At 50.5% G+C, this 21,849-nt stretch overlaps 2 protein-coding genes across 3 annotated transcripts in view; one reads left to right on the forward strand and one right to left on the reverse strand.

The window, feature by feature from the left end:
* The window catches only part of RAD17 (RAD17 checkpoint clamp loader component), a 58,428-nt gene extending 53,999 nt beyond the window's left edge, over positions 1-4,429 (reverse strand). Inside the window, exons 1-2 of one of the 2 annotated variants that reach the window (XM_073584023.1) lie at positions 4,291-4,429; positions 1,164-1,258 (exon numbers count right to left, since the gene is read on the reverse strand). In XM_073584023.1, coding sequence (XP_073440124.1) covers positions 1,164-1,205 — 42 coding nt within the window. In that variant the 5' untranslated portion in view covers positions 1,206-1,258; positions 4,291-4,429. Of the gene's footprint in view, positions 1-1,163; positions 1,259-4,132; positions 4,269-4,290 lie in introns of those variants that run through there. The other variant, XM_073584022.1, reaches the window with a different exon arrangement.
* AK6 (adenylate kinase 6) overlaps positions 4,389-21,849 on the forward strand; it is a 52,062-nt gene continuing 34,601 nt past the window's right edge. The window contains exons 1-2 of the mRNA XM_073584024.1: positions 4,389-4,537; positions 20,420-20,512. Coding sequence (XP_073440125.1) covers positions 4,510-4,537; positions 20,420-20,512 — 121 coding nt within the window. The 5' untranslated portion in view covers positions 4,389-4,509. The remainder of the gene's footprint in view (positions 4,538-20,419; positions 20,513-21,849) is intronic.

Genomic DNA, 21,849 nt, shown 5'->3' on the forward strand with positions numbered 1-21,849 from the left:
TATAGAGATCAGGCTACTAAGGAACGGACACGCTAAGACAAATATACATGGAATATTTCAGGAGGATTTCATAATGAAAACTGCATTCGACGCCTTCGATCGCCAGAGACGCACTCCACTGTTACATGTGTTCTACAATTGTATCACACATTGGGAGTGGATTTCAAGGAGTGTGTGGTATTTCAGTGCAAATCTGAAAAGTACCACAACCATCAGACATGTCCTCCACTTCCCACTGATCGCAACACTCATCTGGTGCGATAATAAGCATCTAACATCCACCAGAACTAATCCACAAGTGTCTCCAAAGTGATGGAACGCTTCACAGGAGGCAGAATAACAGGACGGCACATTTATCAAAGCCAACTGCGAATATACATCAGTATTGTACCGCACGGAACCCAAAATGTTAGACAGCAAATTGGTCAAATCATACTAATTCTGGGACTGCTTGTGTTACCCCAGAAAAGGGGGGTTAGGGGAGAATAGACATTTTGGTCGAACCTGTCCAGTTTTTCAAGCAGAATCAGCAGCAGGAAATTCTGGCATTTGTCTCCTGAAGCGGTTTTTTTTGTGATTTTTTTTGGACGTTTTTCTGACGGTTTTGGCAGCTTTGGCCTTTTTTCCCCCCATGATTTTTTTGTGTCATTTTTTTAACTATCGTTTTTTTTTTTCCTCATTTCTTTTCACTCCATTGAATAATAAAGAAAGCATTAGCATTTTTAAGTACAATGACAGAATGCTACAAAAAACGCCCGGGAGTCTTTAAAGCTTTCCTATAGACATATATTGTTAAGTACAGAGCGTCTTCCGAGTGGCAAATGACTGAAGAATGATCAGCTCACTTTTATCCACGTGGTGGTTTTAGAAACCTGAAGTGGTTAAAAGGCCTGAATGTATGCACAGAAGTTTTTGTTCTTTTTGTTTTGCTTTTTTTTTTTTTTTTTAATTGCACTTGATTATTCTTTTGAGCATTTTATGATAGATTTTTCAGCTGAAATCCACCTGAAAAAACACATTATGTGCACATACGCAGAGATTTACGACGGTAACTCCTACCTAAGGAGAGATGAAAAGAGACTATCAAAACCGAAGAGATGTTCAAGGAGATCGTAAGATGCAGAATCTAAAAATTCATAGAACTTTAGAAATCGACTCATTACCTTAGCAGAAGAGACTTTCCTTCTGCAAGATGTCTTTGACATTATAAAGTTGTAAAATTCCCATCAGCTCAGCACTGCATGATATTTGGGAACCACTATAAAAAGGAAATGAGACATTCATGTATAAGTGTGTTACTCAAAAACATAAAACAAGGAATATATCAGTATAAACAAGTTATCGCCGATGTACCGTACTGTGTACACAATAAGAACGGGGCAACAGGAGATGATTGCAGTGGCGTATTACGCATATGCCCACCAGCTTCATTCAAGTCTATGACACTGAAGATAAAGCACTATGCTGCGCTTGAGCGGCTAGTGTCAGATGTGAACAGCAGGGCTAACCTTGAATATGTTCAATGTCACAGATTTGAATTGATCGGCAGGGAGTATGACCAACTCTCCATTCATTCCCATTTAGCTGTAGTGTTGCAGCCAGGGTACAAATGTTGTTCATTTTGACAATGGGGAGAGGTCCAAACCAGTGGACACTGCGCAGTAGCAGAGACTTGCCTGCGCATAAGATAAATGCAGACACTGCCCATAAGATGGCGGACAGGGTTTGCGTAATTACTTGCGTGCATAGCGCATGCACTGGGATTACAGCACCCAACAGGTCAGTGGGATGCTGATGGAAGAAGGTACCATTATAATGAAGTCAGTGATTTCTTCTGGGTACCGCACGCCCTGGACCCTGGAAGAAATCACTAGCATATAACATTGTAAATAAATTTCTCTAGATCTTTTCCACAGCTATGATGCATACAGGTGAGACCGGTTTAACCATTCTATTACCTGCATGCCCATAGCAATAGATCAAAGGTCGTCCAGGGGGTTACAGATTCCCTGGATAATCAGTGGAAATCCAACTGCTCGGAACTCACAAGGAAGAGGTTCCAACAATTGTTCCAAGGCAGAGCGCAGTGGCCTCCTGGTGCTATGCGGAAAATGAGGTCACGTTGTATTTTCTATACATCCCCTGATTGGGAGCGATAACAAAATCCACTTTAGCACAAGCTTTTCAGAGAGTAGCAGGCCTTGGGATTGTTGATGGTTACAGAAGTCAGACCCTCACTCAGACAAAATTAAACTCATGTGAAGCGCGCGTCGGGGACTTTCTCAACCGTTCTGATGACAACCTTAGTGTTTTCTATGTGTGGGTAAGATGTTTCCCTATAACTATTTTGTAAATTATGCCTACTTTGCCTGAGATACCGTATGATATATACCGTACCTAAAGGGCTCCTCTTATCCACTTGTACATTTATATGACATTTGTCTAATACTAATTTCTTACAACTCATGGTTGTTAATTGTCTTTTCTACATATTTTAAATGCTTGTTAATTGCTCTAATAATATTTACTATTTTTGAACCATTTATATTACGCATCCTCTGGTTTCTAAGGGTGTGTGCACAAGCTGCGGATTCTGCTGCAGAATTTTCCATGTGGATTTGTCTATCTACTGATTTATTGCGGATTAGCCTGTGGTTTTCCACTGCGGTTTGACACCTGTCATGGAGTAGGTGCCAAACTGCTGTGGAATCCGCACAAAGAATTGACATGCAGCGGGTTTAAAATAGCAGAAAATTCCGCAAGGTGTGCACTGCAGTTTTCAATTTGCATTGAATTAAATGGTACTGTACAACGCAGCAGAAACTGCTGCGAATCCGCAACATGTGCACACACCCCAAATGTCTGCTTGGAGTGTTTTTTTTTCTTGCGATTATGTCCACCGATTCCAGAGTTCCATCCCATAAATAACAAGCAACTGAGTTTTTTTTTTACCTGATTGGAGGTACCTGAGCAAAGAGCTGTCTGCATGCTTGCTAGTTCTCAGGCTCCCTGTGCCCGTCATTCAGATTACCGGTCTGCCCGTACTTGCCTTGTCTCCCTGTATTTCAGCCATGCCAGCCAGCACTTGCCTGCCTCTATTTCAGCAATGCCAGTCTGCACACCAGCTGTGCCTACCTGTACACCAGACGTACCAGTCTGCACTTGCCGTGCCCATCTGTATACCAGCCGTGCCCACCTGTCAGTATATGAGCCGTGCCCGCCAGCACCTGCCTGTATACCAGCCGTGCCCACCTGCCTGTATACCAGCCGTGCCCACCTGCCTGTATACCAGCCGTACCTGCCTGTATACCAGCCGTGCCCGCCAGCACCTGCCTGTATACCAACCGTGCCCGCCAGCACCTGCCGCTCCTGTGTTCCTACCGTACCCGTCTGTACAAGCTGACCCTTTTCCTTCTGTGCCGTTCCAGCTTCCCGTCCCCTTAGCCATTACTCCAGCCACAACCCATGTGGGCCAGGCTGGAGTACCGGGAGTTTGATGCGGGCCATCACTCTCTATGGAATGGTTGTGTGAGATCAGTGGCCCAAAGTCACTTAACACTTTAAAAAACACCAGTTACTTATTGAAATCTGTGAAAATTGGCTGTTTGCCCACACTGATGCCAGTTCTCACACCCAGAACCCATTTGGGCCAGGCTGGAGGGACCGGAACTTTATGCGGGGCATCACTATGTATGTAATGCAGGTGTGATATCAGGGGCCCAAAGTCATTTAACCCTTTCAGTGCCCACTCTGTTGCCCAGTTTTGTGCCAGTTGCATCATTGTTGTAGCTGGAGTGTATTCTCCTCAGGGGCCCTCGCTGCATTGGATTTTATTGTTGTGATTCTTTTACTTTTGTTGTTAAATCTATAAAAACAAAACAAAAAATTACCAAGAAACTACTGAATAAGAAACCACAGGATCGTACACGTCACATGGTATCATGTTACCTCAGTTATACCAGACAGAGCCCTGCCAAGCTCAGTGCATGTGTATACGAGAGGGGTGGGACTTGTAGTTCCACAGGTGTAAAACAATGTAACTACAGAGCAGGCAGTGTCTACAACAGGCGCAATGTCACCTCCTCCAGCCCCGGCCGGCCCAATGCAGGCAGAACTCCATCCGGGCACTCACCTCCGAACCCCAAAACGACGCCGCTGGTACCGTGCAGTAACTGCTCACACCGCGGGCGCCACACATCAACGTCACCGACGCAGACAGACAGCAGCAGCAGCAGCTAAAGGTGGTGAAGCCAGCGGCGCCATGTTTGATGTGGGCAGAAATTTGCTTACCTAGTTCCTCTGTATAATCCATATCGTAAATATCGCGATATGGTTATTATCAGGCTAGGATGTTACTTATGTCTTTTTGTCCGTACTGTAATGATAGATAGGTCGAGGATGAAGGCCTCAGCTGTGACGTCACGTCGCCCCGCCTCCCGAATGTGTGAGGAGGATACAACGTGCGTTACCGGTGCTGCACGTGATCGAGCGAGGTAGTTGTGTGTGACCATGAGACGACCCAATATCCTGCTGACTGGTGAGTACTGGCCCAGTCCCCAACCTACTGCCAGGAGAGCAGATTACACCCATATACTGCCCAGTCCCCAACCTACTGCCAGGAGAGCAGATTACACCCATATACTGCCCAGTCACCAACCTCCTGCTGCCAGGAGAGCAAATTACACCCATATCCTGCCCAGTCACCAACCTCCTGCTGCCAGGAGAGCAAATTACACCCATATCATGCCCAGTCCCCAACCTACTGCTGCCAGGAGTGCAAATTACACCCATATACTGCCCAGTCACCAACCTCCTGCTGCCAGGAGAGGAGATTACACCCATGTACTGCCCAGTCCCCAACCTACTGCCAGGAGAGCAGATTACACCCATATACTGCCCAGTCACCAACCTCCTGCTGCCAGGAGAGCAAATTACACCCATATCATGCCCAGTCCCCAACCTGCTGCTGCCAGGAGTGCAAATTACACCCATATACTGCCCAGTCACCAACCTATTGCTGCCAGGAGAGCAAACTACACCCATATACTGCCCAGTCCCCAACCTACTGCCAGGAGAGCAGATTACACCCATATACTGCCCAGTCACCAACCTCCTGCTGCCAGGAGAGTAAATTACACCCATATACTGCCCAGTCCCCAACCTACTGCTGCCAGGAGTGCAAATTACACCCATATACTGCCCAGTCACCAACCTCCTGCTGCCAGGAGAGGAGATTACACCCATGTACTGCCCAGTCACCAACCTCCTGCTGCCAGGAGAGCAAATTACACCCATATCATGCCCAGTCCCCAACCTACTGCTGCCAGGAGTGCAAATTACACCCATATACTGCCCAGTCACCAACCTCCTGCTGCCAGGAGAGGAGATTACACCCATGTACTGCCCAGTCCCCAACCTACTGCCAGGAGAGCAGATTACACCCATATACTGCCCAGTCACCAACCTCCTGCTGCCAGGAGAGCAAATTACACCCATATCATGCCCAGTCCCCAACCTGCTGCTGCCAGGAGTGCAAATTACACCCATATACTGCCCAGTCACCAACCTATTGCTGCCAGGAGAGCAAACTACACCCATATACTGCCCAGTCCCCAACCTACTGCCAGGAGAGCAGATTACACCCATATACTGCCCAGTCACCAACCTCCTGCTGCCAGGAGAGCAAACTACACCCATATACTGCCCAGTCCCCAACCTACTGCCAGGAGAGCAGATTACACCCATATACTGCCCAGTCACCAACCTACTGCTGCCAGGAGAGCAAATTACACCCATATACTGCCCAGTCACCAACCTGCTGCTGCCAGGAGAGCAGATTACACCCATATACTGCCCAGTGCCCAACCTACTGCTGCCAGGAGAGCAGATTACACCCATATACTGCCCAGTCACCATCCTACTGCTGCCAGGAGAGGAGATTACACCCATATACTGCCCAGTCCCCAACCTCCTGCTGCCAGGAGAGCAGATTACACCCATGTACTGCCCAGTCCCCAACCTACTGCTGCCAGGAGAGCAAATTACACCCATATACTGCCCAGTCACCAACCTGCTGCTGCAAGGAGAGCAGATTACACCCATATACTGCCCAGTGCCCAACCTACTGCTGCCAGGAGAGCAGATTACACCCATATACTGCCCAGTCACCATCCTACTGCTGCCAGGAGAGGAGATTACACCCATATACTGCCCAGTCCCCAACCTCCTGCTGCCAGGAGAGCAGATTACACCCATGTACTGCCCAGTCCCCAACCTACTGCTGCCAGGAGAGCTAATCACACCCATATACTGCCCAGTCACCAACCTGCTGCTGCCAGGAGAGCAGATTACACCCATATACTGCCCAGTCCCTAACCTGCTGCTGCCAGGAGAGCAGATTACACCCATATACTGCCCAGTCACCATCCTACTGCTGCCAGGAGAGGAGATTACACCCATGTACTGCCCAGTCCCCAACCTACTGCTGCCAGGAGAGCAAATTACACCCATATACTGCCCAGTCACCAACCTGCTGCTGCCAGGAGAGCAGATTACACCCATATACTGCCCAGTCACCATCCTACTGCTGCCAGGAGAGGAGATTACACCCATATACTGCCCAGTCACCAACCTACTGCTGCCAGGAGAGCAAATTACACCCATATACTGCCCAGTCACCAACCTACTGCTGCCAGGAGAGGAGATTACACCCATATACTGCCCAGTCACCATCCTACTGCTGCCAGGAGAGGAGATTACACCCATATACTGCCCAGTCACCAACCTACTGCTACCAGGAGAGCAAATTACACCCATATACTGCCCAGTCACCATCCTACTGCTGCCAGGAGTGCAAATTACACCCATATACTGCCCAGTCACCAACCTGCTGCTGCCAGGAGTGCAAATTACACCCATATACTGCCCAGTCCCCAACCTGCTGCTCCCAGGAGTGCAAATTACACCCATATACTGCCCTGTCACCAACCTACTGCTGCCAGGAGAGCTAATCACACCCATATACTGCCCAGTCACCAACCTACCGCTGCCAGGAGAGTAAATTACACCCATATACTGCCCAGTCACCAACCTACTGCTGCCAGGAGAGCTAATCACACCCATATACTGCCCTGTCACCAACCTACTGCTGCCAGGAGAGCAAATTACACCCATATACTGCCCAGTCACCAACCTACTGCTGCCAGGAGAGGAGATTACACCCATATACTGCCCAGTCACCAACCTCCTGCTGCCAGGAGAGGAGATTACACCCATATACTGCCCAGTCAGCAACCTACTGCTGCCAGGAGAGCAAATTACACCCATATACTGCCCAGTCACCAACCTACTGCTGCCAGGAGAGGAGATTACACCCATATACTGCCCAGTCACCAACCTACTGCTGCCAGGAGAGCAAATTACACCCATATACTTCCCAGCCCCCAACCTGCTGCTGCCAGGAGAGCTAATTACACCCATATACTGCCCAGTCCCCAACCTGCTGCTGCCAGGAAAGCAAAGTGCACCCATATACTGCCCAGTCCCCAACCTACTGCTGCCAGGAGTGCAAATTACACCCATATACTGCCCAGTCACCAACCTGCTGCTGCCAGGAGTGCTAATTACACCCATATACTGCCCAGTCACCAACCTACTGCTGCCAGGAGAGCTAATCACACCCATATACTGCCCAGTCACCAACCTCCTGCTGCCAGGAGAGTAAATTACACCCATATACTGCCCAGTCCCCAACCTGCTGCTGCCAGGAGAGGAGATTACACCCATATACTGCCCAGTCACCAACCTACTGCTGCCAGGAGAGCAAACTACACCCATATACTGCCCAGTCACCAACCTCCTGCTGCCAGGAGAGGAGATTACACCCATGTACTGCCCAGTCCCCAACCTACTGCTGCCAGGAGAGCAAATTACACCCATATACTGCCCAGTCACCAACCTGCTGCTGCCAGGAGAGCAGATTACACCCATATACTGCCCAGTGCCCAACCTACTGCTGCCAGGAGAGCAGATTACACCCATATACTGCCCAGTCACCATCCTACTGCTGCCAGGAGAGGAGATTACACCCATATACTGCCCAGTCCCCAACCTCCTGCTGCCAGGAGAGCAGATTACACCCATGTACTGCCCAGTCCCCAACCTACTGCTGCCAGGAGAGCAAATTACACCCATATACTGCCCAGTCACCAACCTGCTGCTGCCAGGAGAGCAGATTACACCCATATACTGCCCAGTGCCCAACCTACTGCTGCCAGGAGAGCAGATTACACCCATATACTGCCCAGTCACCATCCTTCTGCTGCCAGGAGAGGAGATTACACCCATGTACTGCCCAGTCCCCAACCTCCTGCTGCCAGGAGAGCAGATTACACCCATGTACTGCCCAGTCCCCAACCTACTGCTGCCAGGAGAGCTAATCACACCCATATACTGCCCAGTCACCAACCTGCTGCTGCCAGGAGAGCAGATTACACCCATATACTGCCCAGTCCCTAACGTGCTGCTGCCAGGAGAGCAGATTACACCCATATACTGCCCAGTCACCATCCTACTGCTGCCAGGAGAGGAGATTACACCCATGTACTGCCCAGTCCCCAACCTACTGCTGCCAGGAGAGCAAATTACACCCATATACTGCCCAGTCACCAACCTGCTGCTGCCAGGAGAGCAGATTACACCCATATACTGCCCAGTCACCATCCTACTGCTGCCAGGAGAGGAGATTACACCCATATACTGCCCAGTCACCAACCTACTGCTGCCAGGAGAGCAAATTACACCCATATACTGCCCAGTCACCAACCTACTGCTGCCAGGAGAGGAGATTACACCCATATACTGCCCAGTCACCATCCTACTGCTGCCAGGAGAGGAGATTACACCCATATACTGCCCAGTCACCAACCTACTGCTACCAGGAGAGCAAATTACACCCATATACTGCCCAGTCACCATCCTACTGCTGCCAGGAGAGGAGATTACACCCATATACTGCCCAGTCACCAACCTGCTGCTGCCAGGAGTGCAAATTACACCCATATACTGCCCAGTCACCAACCTGCTGCTGCCAGGAGTGCAAATTACACCCATATACTGCCCAGTCGCCAACCTGCTGCTGCCAGGAGTGCAAATTACACCCATATACTGCCCTGTCACCAACCTACTGCTGCCAGGAGAGCTAATCACACCCATATACTGCCCAGTCACCAACCTACTGCTGCCAGGAGAGTAAATTACACCCATATACTGCCCAGTCACCAACCTACTGCTGCCAGGAGAGCTAATCACACCCATATACTGCCCTGTCACCAACCTACTGCTGCCAGGAGAGCAAATTACACCCATATACTGCCCAGTCACCAACCTACTGCTGCCAGGAGAGGAGATTACACCCATATACTGCCCAGTCACCAACCTCCTGCTGCCAGGAGAGGAGATTACACCCATATACGGCCCAGTCACCAACCTACTGCTGCCAGGAGAGGAGATTATACCCATATACTGCCCAGTCACCAACCTACTGCTGCCAGGAGAGCAAATTACACCCATATACTTCCCAGCCCCCAACCTGCTGCTGCCAGGAGAGCTAATTACACCCATATACTGCCCAGTCCCCAACCTGCTGCTGCCAGGAAAGCAAAGTGCACCCATATACTGCCCAGTCCCCAACCTACTGCTGCCAGGAGTGCAAATTACACCCATATACTGCCCAGTCACCAACCTGCTGCTGCCAGGAGTGCTAATTACACCCATATACTGCCCAGTCACCAACCTACTGCTGCCAGGAGAGCTAATCACACCCATATACTGCCCAGTCACCAACCTACTGCTGCCAGGAGAGCAAATTACACCCATATACTGCCCAGTCACCAACCTGCTGCTGCCAGGAGTGCAAATTACACCCATATACTGCCCAGTCACCAACCTACTGCTGCCAGGAGTGCAAATTACACCCATATACTGCCCAGTCCCCAACCTACTGCTGCCGGGAGTGCAAATTACACCCATATACTGCCCAGTCACCAACCTGCTGCTGCCAGGAGTGCAAATTACACCCATATACTGCCCAGTCCCCAACCTGCTGCTGCCAGGAGTGCAAATTACACCCATATACTGCCCTGTCACCAACCTACTGCTGCCAGGAGAGCTAATCACACCCATATACTGCCCAGTCACCAACCTACTGCTGCCAGGAGAGTAAATTACACCCATATACTGCCCAGTCACCAACCTACTGCTGCCAGGAGAGCTAATCACACCCATATACTGCCCAGTCACCAACCTCCTGCTGCCAGGAGAGGAGATTACACCCATGTACTGCCCAGTCCCCAACCTACTGCCAGGAGAGCAGATTACACCCATATACTGCCCAGTCACCAACCTCCTGCTGCCAGGAGAGTAAATTACACCCATATACTGCCCAGTCCCCAACCTGCTGCTGCCAGGAGAGGAGATTACACCCATATACTGCCCAGTCACCAACCTACTGCTGCCAGGAGAGCAAACTACACCCATATACTGCCCAGTCACCAACCTCCTGCTGCCAGGAGAGGAGATTACACCCATGTACTGCCCAGTCCCCAACCTACTGCTGCCAGGAGAGCAAATTACACCCATATACTGCCCAGTCACCAACCTACTGCTGCCAGGAGAGCAAATTACACCCATATACTTCCCAGCCCCCAACCTGCTGCTGCCAGGAGAGCTAATTACACCCATATACTGCCCAGTCCCCAACCTGCTGCTGCCAGGAAAGCAAAGTGCACCCATATACTGCCCAGTCCCCAACCTACTGCTGCCAGGAGTGCAAATTACACCCATATACTGCCCAGTCACCAACCTGCTGCTGCCAGGAGTGCTAATTACACCCATATACTGCCCAGTCACCAACCTACTGCTGCCAGGAGAGCTAATCACACCCATATACTGCCCAGTCACCAACCTACTGCTGCCAGGAGAGCAAATTACACCCATATACTGCCCAGTCACCAACCTGCTGCTGCCAGGAGTGCAAATTACACCCATATACTGCCCAGTCACCAACCTACTGCTGCCAGGAGTGCAAATTACACCCATATACTGCCCAGTCCCCAACCTACTGCTGCCGGGAGTGCAAATTACACCCATATACTGCCCAGTCACCAACCTGCTGCTGCCAGGAGTGCAAATTACACCCATATACTGCCCAGTCCCCAACCTGCTGCTGCCAGGAGTGCAAATTACACCCATATACTGCCCTGTCACCAACCTACTGCTGCCAGGAGAGCTAATCACACCCATATACTGCCCAGTCACCAACCTACTGCTGCCAGGAGAGTAAATTACACCCATATACTGCCCAGTCACCAACCTACTGCTGCCAGGAGAGCTAATCACACCCATATACTGCCCAGTCACCAACCTCCTGCTGCCAGGAGAGGAGATTACACCCATGTACTGCCCAGTCCCCAACCTACTGCCAGGAGAGCAGATTACACCCATATACTGCCCAGTCACCAACCTCCTGCTGCCAGGAGAGTAAATTACACCCATATACTGCCCAGTCCCCAACCTGCTGCTGCCAGGAGAGGAGATTACACCCATATACTGCCCAGTCACCAACCTACTGCTGCCAGGAGAGCAAACTACACCCATATACTGCCCAGTCACCAACCTCCTGCTGCCAGGAGAGGAGATTACACCCATGTACTGCCCAGTCCCCAACCTACTGCTGCCAGGAGAGCAAATTACACCCATATACTGCCCAGTCACCAACCTGCTGCTGCCAGGAGAGCAGATTACACCCATATACTGCCCAGTGCCCAACCTACTGCTGCCAGGAGAGCAGATTACACCCATATACTGCCCAGTCACCATCCTACTGCTGCCAGGAGAGGAGATTACACCCATATACTGCCCAGTCCCCAACCTCCTGCTGCCAGGAGAGCAGATTACACCCATGTACTGCCCAGTCCCCAACCTACTGCTGCCAGGAGAGCAAATTACACCCATATACTGCCCAGTCACCAACCTGCTGCTGCCAGGAGAGCAGATTACACCCATATACTGCCCAGTGCCCAACCTACTGCTGCCAGGAGAGCAGATTACACCCATATACTGCCCAGTCACCATCCTACTGCTGCCAGGAGAGGAGATTACACCCATATACTGCCCAGTCCCCAACCTCCTGCTGCCAGGAGAGCAGATTACACCCATGTACTGCCCAGTCCCCAACCTACTGCTGCCAGGAGAGCTAATCACACCCATATACTGCCCAGTCACCAACCTGCTGCTGCCAGGAGAGCAGATTACACCCATATACTGCCCAGTCCCTAACCTGCTGCTGCCAGGAGAGCAGATTACACCCATATACTGCCCAGTCACCATCCTACTGCTGCCAGGAGAGGAGATTACACCCATGTACTGCCCAGTCCCCAACCTACTGCTGCCAGGAGAGCAAATTACACCCATATACTGCCCAGTCACCAACCTGCTGCTGCCAGGAGAGCAGATTACACCCATATACTGCCCAGTCACCATCCTACTGCTGCCAGGAGAGGAGATTACACCCATATACTGCCCAGTCACCAACCTACTGCTGCCAGGAGAGCAAATTACACCCATATACTGCCCAGTCACCAACCTACTGCTGCCAGGAGAAGAGATTACACCCATATACTGCCCAGTCACCATCCTACTGCTGCCAGGAGAGGAGATTACACCCATATACTGCCCAGTCACCAACCTACTGCTACCAGGAGAGCAAATTACACCCATATACTGCCCAGTCACCATCCTACTGCTGCCAGGAGAGGAGATTACACCCATATACTGCCCAGTCACCAACCTGCTGCTGCCAGGAGTGCAAATTACACCCATATACTGCCCAGTCACCAACCTACTGCTGCCAGGAGTGCAAATTACACCCATATACTGCCCAGTCCCCAACCTGCTGCTGCCAGGAGTGCAAATTACACCCATATACTGCCCTGTCACCAAACTACTGCTGCCAGGAGAGCTTATCACACCCATATACTGCCCAGTCACCAACCTACTGCTGCCAGGAGAGTAAATTACACCCATATACTGCCCAGTCACCAACCTACTGCTGCCAGGAGAGCTAATCACACCCATATACTGCCCTGTCACCAACCTACTGCTGCCAGGAGAGCAAATTACACCCATATACTGCCCAGTCACCAACCTACTGCTGCCAGGAGAGGAGATTACACCCATATACTGCCCAGTCACCAACCTCCTGCTGCCAGGAGAGGAGATTACACCCATATACTGCCCAGTCACCAACCTACTGCTGCCAGGAGAGCAAATTACACCCATATACTTCCCAGCCCCCAACCTGCTGCTGCCAGGAGAGCTAATTACACCCATATACTGCCCAGTCCCCAACCTGCTGCTGCCAGGAGAGCAAACTACACCCATATACTGCCCAGTCCCCAACCTACTGCTGCCAGGAGTGCAAATTACACCCATATACTGCCCAGTCACCAACCTGCTGCTGCCAGGAAAGCAAAGTGCACCCATATACTGCCCAGTCCCCAACCTACTGCTGCCAGGAGTGCAAATTACACCCATATACTGCCCAGTCACCAACCTGCTGCTGCCAGGAGTGCTAATTACACCCATATACTGCCCAGTCACCAACCTACTGCTGCCAGGAGAGCTAATCACACCCATATACTGCCCAGTCACCAACCTACTGCTGCCAGGAGAGCAAATTACACCCATATACTGCCCAGTCACCAACCTGCTGCTGCCAGGAGTGCAAATTACACCCATATACTGCCCAGTCACCAACCTACTGCTGCCAGGAGTGCAAATTACACCCATATACTGCCCAGTCCCCAACCTACTGCTGCCGGGAGTGCAAATTACACCCATATACTGCCCAGTCACCAACCTGCTGCTGCCAGGAGTGCAAATTACACCCATATACTGCCCTGTCACCAACCTACTGCTGCCAGGAGAGCTAATCACACCCATATACTGCCCAGTCACCAACCTACTGCTGCCAGGAGAGTAAATTACACCCATATACTGCCCAGTCACCAACCTACTGCTGCCAGGAGAGCTAATCACACCCATATACTGCCCAGTCACCAACCTACTGCTGCCAGGAGAGCAAATTACACCCGTATACTGCCCAGCCCCCAACCTGCTGCTGCCAGGAGAGCTAATTACACCCATATACTGCCCAGTCCCCAACCTGCTGCTGCCAGGAGAGCAAACTACACCCATATACTGCCCAGTCCCCAACCTACTGCTGCCAGGAGTGCAAATTACACCCATATACTGCCCAGTCCCCAACCTGCTGCTGCCAGGAGTGCAAATTACACCCATATACTGCCCTGTCACCAACCTACTGCTGCCAGGAGAGTAAATTACACCCATATACTGCCCAGTCACCAACCTACTGCTGCCAGGAGAGCTAATCACACCCATATACTGCCAAGTCACCAACCTACTGCTGCCAGGAGAGCAAATTACACCCATATACTGCCCAGTCCCCAACCTGCTGCTGCCAGGAGAGCAGCGTGCACCCATATACTGCCCTGTCACCAACCTACTGCTGCCAGGAGAGTAAATTACACCCATATACTGCCCAGTCACCAACCTACTGCTGCCAGGAGAGCTAATTACACCCATATACTGCCCAGTCACCAACCTACTGCTGCCAGGAGAGCAAATTACACCCATATACTGCCCAGTGCCCAACCTACTGCTGCCAGGAGAGCAAATTATACCCATATACTGCCCAGTCACCAACCTACTGCTGCCAGGAGAGGAGATTACACCCATATACTGCCCAGTCACTTACCTACTGCTACCAGGAGAGCAGCGTGCACCCATATACTGCCCAGTCCCCAACCTACTGCTGCCAGGAGAGCAAATTACACCCATATACTGCCCAGTCACCAACCTACTGCTGCCAGGAGAGCAAATTACACCCATATACTGCCTAGTCACCAACCTACTGCTGCCAGGAGAGCAAATTACACCCATATACTGCCCAGTCCCCAACCTACTGCTGCCAGGAGAGCAAATTACACCCATATACTGCACAGTGCCCAACCTGCTGCTGCCAGGAGAGCAAATTACACCCATATACTGCCCAGTCACCAACCTACTGCTGCCAGGAGAGCAAATTACACCCATATACTGCCTAGTCACCAACCTACTGCTGCCAGGAGAGCAAATTACACCCATATACTGCCCAGTGCCCAAGCTACTGCTGCTGCCAGGAGAGCAAAGTGCACCCATATACTGCCCAGTCACCATCCTACTGCTGCCAGGAGAGGAGATTACACACATATACTGCCCAGTCACCAACCTACTGCTGCCAGGAGAGCAAATTACACACACATACTGCCCAATCACCAACCTACTGCTGCCAGGAGAGGAGATTACACCCATATACTGCCCAGTCATCAACCTACTGCTGCCAGGAGAGCAAATTACATATACTGCCCAATCACCAACCTACTGCTGCCAGGAGAGGAGATTACACCCATATACTGCCCAGTCACCAACCTACTGCTACCAGGAGAGCAAATTACACCCATATACTGCCCAGTCACCATCCTACTGCTGCCAGGAGAGGAGATTACACCCATATACTGCCCAGTCACCAACCTACTGCTGCCAGGAGTGCAAATTACACCCATATACTGCCCAGTCCCCAACCTACTGCTGCCAGGAGTGCAAATTACACCCATATACTGCCAAGTCACCAACCTGCTGCCAGGAGTGCAAATTACACCCATATACTGCCCAGTCCCCAACCTGTTGCTGCCAGGAGTGCAAATTACACCCATATACTGCCCTGTCACCAACCTACTGCTGCCAGGAGAGCTAATCACACCCATATACTGCCCAGTCACCAACCTACTGCTGCCAGGAGAGTAAATTACACCCATATACTGCCCAGTCACCAACCTACTGCTGCCAGGAGAGCTAATCACACCCATATACTGCCCAGTCACCAACCTACTGCTGCCAGGAGAGCAAATTACACCCATATACTTCCCAGCCCCCAACCTGCTGCTGCCAGGAGAGCTAATTACACCCATATACTGCCCAGTCCCCAACCTGCTGCTGCCAGGAGAGCAAACTACACCCATATACTGCCCAGTCCCCAACCTACTGCTGCCAGGAGTGCAAATTACACCCATATACTGCCCAGTCACCAACCTGCTGCTGCCAGGAAAGCAAAGTGCACCCATATACTGCCCAGTCCCCAACCTACTGCTGCCAGGAGTGCAAATTACACCCATATACTGCCCAGTCACCAACCTGCTGTTGCCAGGAGTGCTAATTACACCCATATACTGCCCTGTCACCAACCTACTGCTGCCAGGAGAGCTAATCACACCCATATACTGCCCAGTCACCAACCTACTGCTGCCAGGAGAGCAAATTACACCCATATACTGCCCAGTCACCAACCTGCTGCTGCCAGGAGTGCAAATTACACCCATATACTGCCCAGTCACCAACCTACTGCTGCCAGGAGTGCAAATTACACCCATATACTGCCCAGTCCCCAACCTACTGCTGCTGAGAGTGCAAATTACACCCATATACTGCCCAGTCACCAACCTGCTGCTGCCAGGAGTGCAAATTACACCCATATACTGCCCAGTCCCCAACCTGCTGCTGCCAGGAGTGCAAATTACACCCATATACTGCCCAGTCCCCAACCTGCTGCTGCCAGGATTGCAAATTACACCCATATACTGCCCTGTCACCAACCTACTGCTGCCAGGAGAGCTAATCACACCCATATACTGCCCAGTCACCAACCTACTGCTGCCAGGAGAGTAAATTACACCCATATACTGCCCAGTCACCAACCTACTGCTGCCAGGAGAGCTAATCACACCCATATACTGCCCAGTCACCAACCTACTACTGCCAGGAGAGCAAATTACACCCATATACTGCCCAGCCCCCAACCTGCTGCTGCCAGGAGAGCTAATTACACCCATATACTGCCCAGTCCCCAACCTACTGCTGCCAGGAGTGCAAATTACACCCATATACTGCCCAGTCCCCAACCTGCTGCTGCCAGGAGTGCAAATTACACCCATATACTGCCCTGTCACCAACCTACTGCTGCCAGGAGAGTAAATTACACCCATATACTGCCCAGTCACCAACCTACTGCTGCCAGGAGAGCTAATCACACCCATATACTGCCAAGTCACCAGCCTACTGCTGCCAGGAGAGCAAATTACACCCATATACTGCCCAGTCCCCAACCTGCTGCTGCCAGGAGAGCAGCGTGCACCCATATACTGCCCTGTCACCAACCTACTGCTGCCAGGAGAGTAAATTACACCCATATACTGCCCAGTCACCAACCTACTGCTGCCAGGAGAGCTAATTACACCCATATACTGCCAAGTCACCAACCTACTGCTGCCAGGAGAGCAAATTACACCCATATACTGCCCAGTGCCCAACCTACTGCTGCCAGGAGAGCAAATTATACCCATATACTGCCCAGTCCCCAACCTACTGCTGCCAGGAGAGGAGATTACACCCATATACTGCCCAGTCACTTATCTACTGCTACCAGGAGAGCAGCGTGCGCCCATATACTGCCCAGTCCCCAACCTACTGCTGCCAGGAGAGCAAATTACACCCATATACTGCCCAGTCACCAACCTACTGCTGCCAGGAGAGCAAATTACACCCATATACTGCCTAGTCACCAACCTACTGCTGCCAGGAGAGCAAATTACACCCATATACTGCCCAGTCCCCAACCTACTGCTGCCAGGAGAGCAAATTACACCCATATACTGCCCAGTGCCCAACCTGCTGCTGCCAGGAGAGCAAATTACACCCATATACTGCCCAGTCACCAACCTACTGCTGCCAGGAGAGCAAATTACACCCATATACTGCCTAGTCACCAACCTACTGCTGCCAGGAGAGCAAATTACACCCATATACTGCCCAGTGCCCAACCTACTGCTGCTGCCAGGAGAGCAAAATGCACCCATATACTGCCCAGTCACCAACCTACTGCTGCCAGGAGAGGAGATTACACACATATACTGCCCAGTCACCAACCTACTGCTGCCAGGAGAGCAAATTACACACATATACTGCCCAATCACCAAGCTACTGCTACCAGGAGAGCAGCGTGCACCCATATACTGCCCAGTCACCAACCTACTGCTGCCAGGAGAGGAGATTACACCCATATACTGCCCAGTCATCAACCTACTGCTGCCAGGAGAGCAAATTACATATACTGCCCAATCACCAACCTACTGCTGCCAGGAGAGGAGATTACACCCATATACTGCCCAGTCACCAACCTACTGCTGCCAGGAGAGCAAATTACACCCATATACTGCCCAGTCACCAACCTACTGCTGCCAGGAGAGTAAATTACACCCATATACTGCCCAGTCACCATCCTACTGCTGCCAGGAGAGCAAATTACACCCATATACTGCCCAGTCACCAACCTACTGCTGCCAGGAGAGCAAATTACACCCATATACTGCCCAGTCCCCAACCTGCTGCTGCGAGGAGAGCAGATTACACCCATATACTGTCCAGTCACCAACCTACTGCTGCCAGGAGAGCAGATTACACCCATAAACTGCCCAGTGCCCAATCTACTGCTGCCAGGAGTGCAGATTACACCCATATACTGCCCATCGCCAACATACTGCTACCAGGAGAGCAGCGTGCACCCATGTACTGCCCAGTCACCAACCTACTGCTGCCAGGAGAGCAAATTACACCCATATACTGCCCAGTCACCAACCTACTGCTGCCAGGAGAGCAAATTACACCCATATACTGCCCAGTCACCAACCTACTGCTGCCAGGAGAGCAAATTACACCCATATACTGCCCAGTCACCAAGCTACTGCTACCAGGAGAGCAGCGTGCACCCATATACTGCCCAGTCCCCAACCTACTGCTGCCAGGAGAGGAGATTACACCCATATACTGCCCAGTCCCCAACCTACTGCTGCCAGGAGAGGAGATTACACCCATATACTGCCCAGTCACCAACCTACTGCTGTCAGGAGAGCAAATTACACCCGTATACTGCCCAGTCACCAACCTACTGCTACCAGGAGAGCAAATTACACCCATATACTGCCCAGTCACCAACCTACTGCTACCAGGAGAGCAGTGTACACCCATATACTGCCCAGTCACCAACCTACTGCTGCCAGGAGAGCAAATTACACCCATATACTGCCCAGTCACCAACCTACTGCTACCAGGAGAGCAGTGTACACCCATATACTGCCCAGTGCCCAATCTACTGCTGCCAGGAGAGCAGATTACACCCATATACTGCCCAGTCCCCAAACTACTGCTGCCAGGAGAGGAGATTACACCCATATACTGCCCAGTCCCCAACCTACTGCTGCCAGGAGAGCAAATTACACCCATATACTGCCCAGTCACCATCCTGCTGCTGCCAGGAGAGCAGATTACACCCATTTACTGCCCCGTGCCCAACCTACTGTTGCCACAAAGGCAGATTACACCTACCAGTCCCCCAATCTACTGCTTCCAGGAGAGCAGAGTGCACCCATAAACTGCCCAGTCACCAACCTACTGCTTCCAGGAGAGCAGAGTGCACCCATAAACTGCCCAGTCACCAACCTACTGCTGCCAGGAGAGCAGATTACACCTATGTACTGCCTAGTAGAAAAAGTTATCTGATCAGCTCACCCATCCACGATTGTTCAGGATCACAAATCCAAGGAAAGGCAGTGCACGAAAAGGAAAGTTAATCCAGCACTTCAAATAGAATGCAAAATGTTATTCCATTAATATTCCATCGGTAAAAGCGATTCAATGGAAAATCTACATTCTGAAATGGATAAATGTGCCATCCGAGGATCAAGTCCAAAGACAAATTCAAAGTCCTGGTTGACTTGTTTTGAAGTTATACTACTTATTCATAACCACTTTGAAACGCATCAACCAGGACTGTGAATTTTTCTTGGGACTTTCCCCTTGCATGGCCCATTTATTCTTTTCAGAATGACTGAAGAATACTACACAAAAGGCTAAAGGAAAAAAAATGCCAGCATTTCCTGAGATATTTGCTTGAAAAATTTGGTGGGTTTGCCTTTGTTTAAAAAGTTTAAAGGCTTCTTGTGCACTTACCATAAAGGCACTGTTCACACTGCAGCCAGAGGCTCCCAGCAGACTTACATTACATGACATGCATACCTTTTCACGTAAAGTGAATATTTGCTTTGGAATTTTAATGTGGAAAGTTCTCTAAATCTCATCCATTCTCCTGAGACAGCCTTATTATGATGAATAGAACTGATTTTCAGTTGCAGGACATTCTGTAATAAAATCCTCACAATGTGAACATATGTTAACACTTGTCATCTTTCAGGTACACCAGGTGTTGGTAAGACAACTCTGGGCAGAGAGCTGGCAGAGCGAACTGGTCTGGAATATGTCAACGTCGGAGATTTGGCAGAAGAAGGTAAATTATATTATATAGAGGTGGTAATGTAGCAAGTAACAATGGATGAGGTGTGCATGGACCTCTAGAAAAAGCCTGCTAGTCTTTCTTCCTCACACATAGTGATCGGCAGCTGTATAAGTTTACAACCAGAGTCCATTATAAGGGTATGTTTTCTCAACAATATAAAGCCTCTTTCACATGTCTGTTTATTTATGGTATCGGAAAAACCGGTACCGGAAATGTCCTTGTGTGTAATACTTGCGGCACACGTGTGGCAACCGTGTGCCGCATCAGTACCACACGGATGGCCGGCAAGGAAGAAGCGCTACATTAAGCGCTGTTCCCCGGCGGCTGTTGCTGAAGACGCTCTCATCATTCTCCCCTGCTCTGTCGGCGATCGGCGCGAGCAGGGGAGAATGATGAGAGTTTTATTAAAGTCAGAACGATAACAGCAGGTGGGGGCTTTTGGGACTATTACTCCCATCAAAATACACCTGCTGCCACTAAGAACAGTGACAGCAGGAGCGGATGATGTGGGTATTCCTCACCTGCCGCCTGCACTATAACTAAATGAATGAAAAACCCGGCGTGGGTTCCCCCCCATTTTCTATAACCAGCCTGGCAAAACTCACAGCTGGGGGCTGCAACCCTCAGCTGTCAGCTTCAGCAAAGTTGGTTATCAAGAATAGAAGGGTCCCCATACAGTTTTTGTAAAAAAAAAAAAACGTCATGATGTCCCCCTCATTTTTGACAACCAGCCTTGCTAAAGCTCACATCTGGGGGTTGGTATTCTCAGGCTGGTAAGGGGCCATTGATATAGGCCCCCAGCCTAAAAACAGCAGCTGCCCAGAAAAGGCACATCTGTTGGATTCGCCAATTCTGGCGCTTTGCCCGGCTCTTCCCACTTGCCCTGTAGCGTTGGCAAGTGGGGTTATAGTTGGGGGGGGGGGGGGGGAATTGATGTCACCTTTGCATTGTCAGGTGACAACAAGCCCCGAGGTTAGAAATGGAAATATGACATCTCCATTACTAAGGAGAAAATGAACATTTAACTTTTTTTCACAAAATGGACCCCAAAATTTGTTGTGCACTTTCTCTTGCGTACGCCAATACCACATATGTTGGGGAAACGACTGTTTGGGCCCTCGAAGGGAAGGAGCACAGTTTCACTTTTTGAATACAAAATTGGCTGGAATCGATAGCAAATGCCAACTCACGTTTGGAGAGTCCCAGATGTCACTCAGCTGTGGGAAACCCCCCACAAGTGACCCCTCAAGGAATGTATCTAGATGTGTGGTGAGCACCTTGAAACCCCAGGTATTTCACAGAAGTTTATAACATACAATTGTGAAAGT

Source organism: Dendrobates tinctorius, unplaced genomic scaffold, assembly GCF_039654945.1.
Source record: "Dendrobates tinctorius isolate UK_male_01 unplaced genomic scaffold, ASM3965494v1 ptg000083l, whole genome shotgun sequence".
Taxonomy (NCBI): domain Eukaryota; kingdom Metazoa; phylum Chordata; class Amphibia; order Anura; family Dendrobatidae; genus Dendrobates; species Dendrobates tinctorius.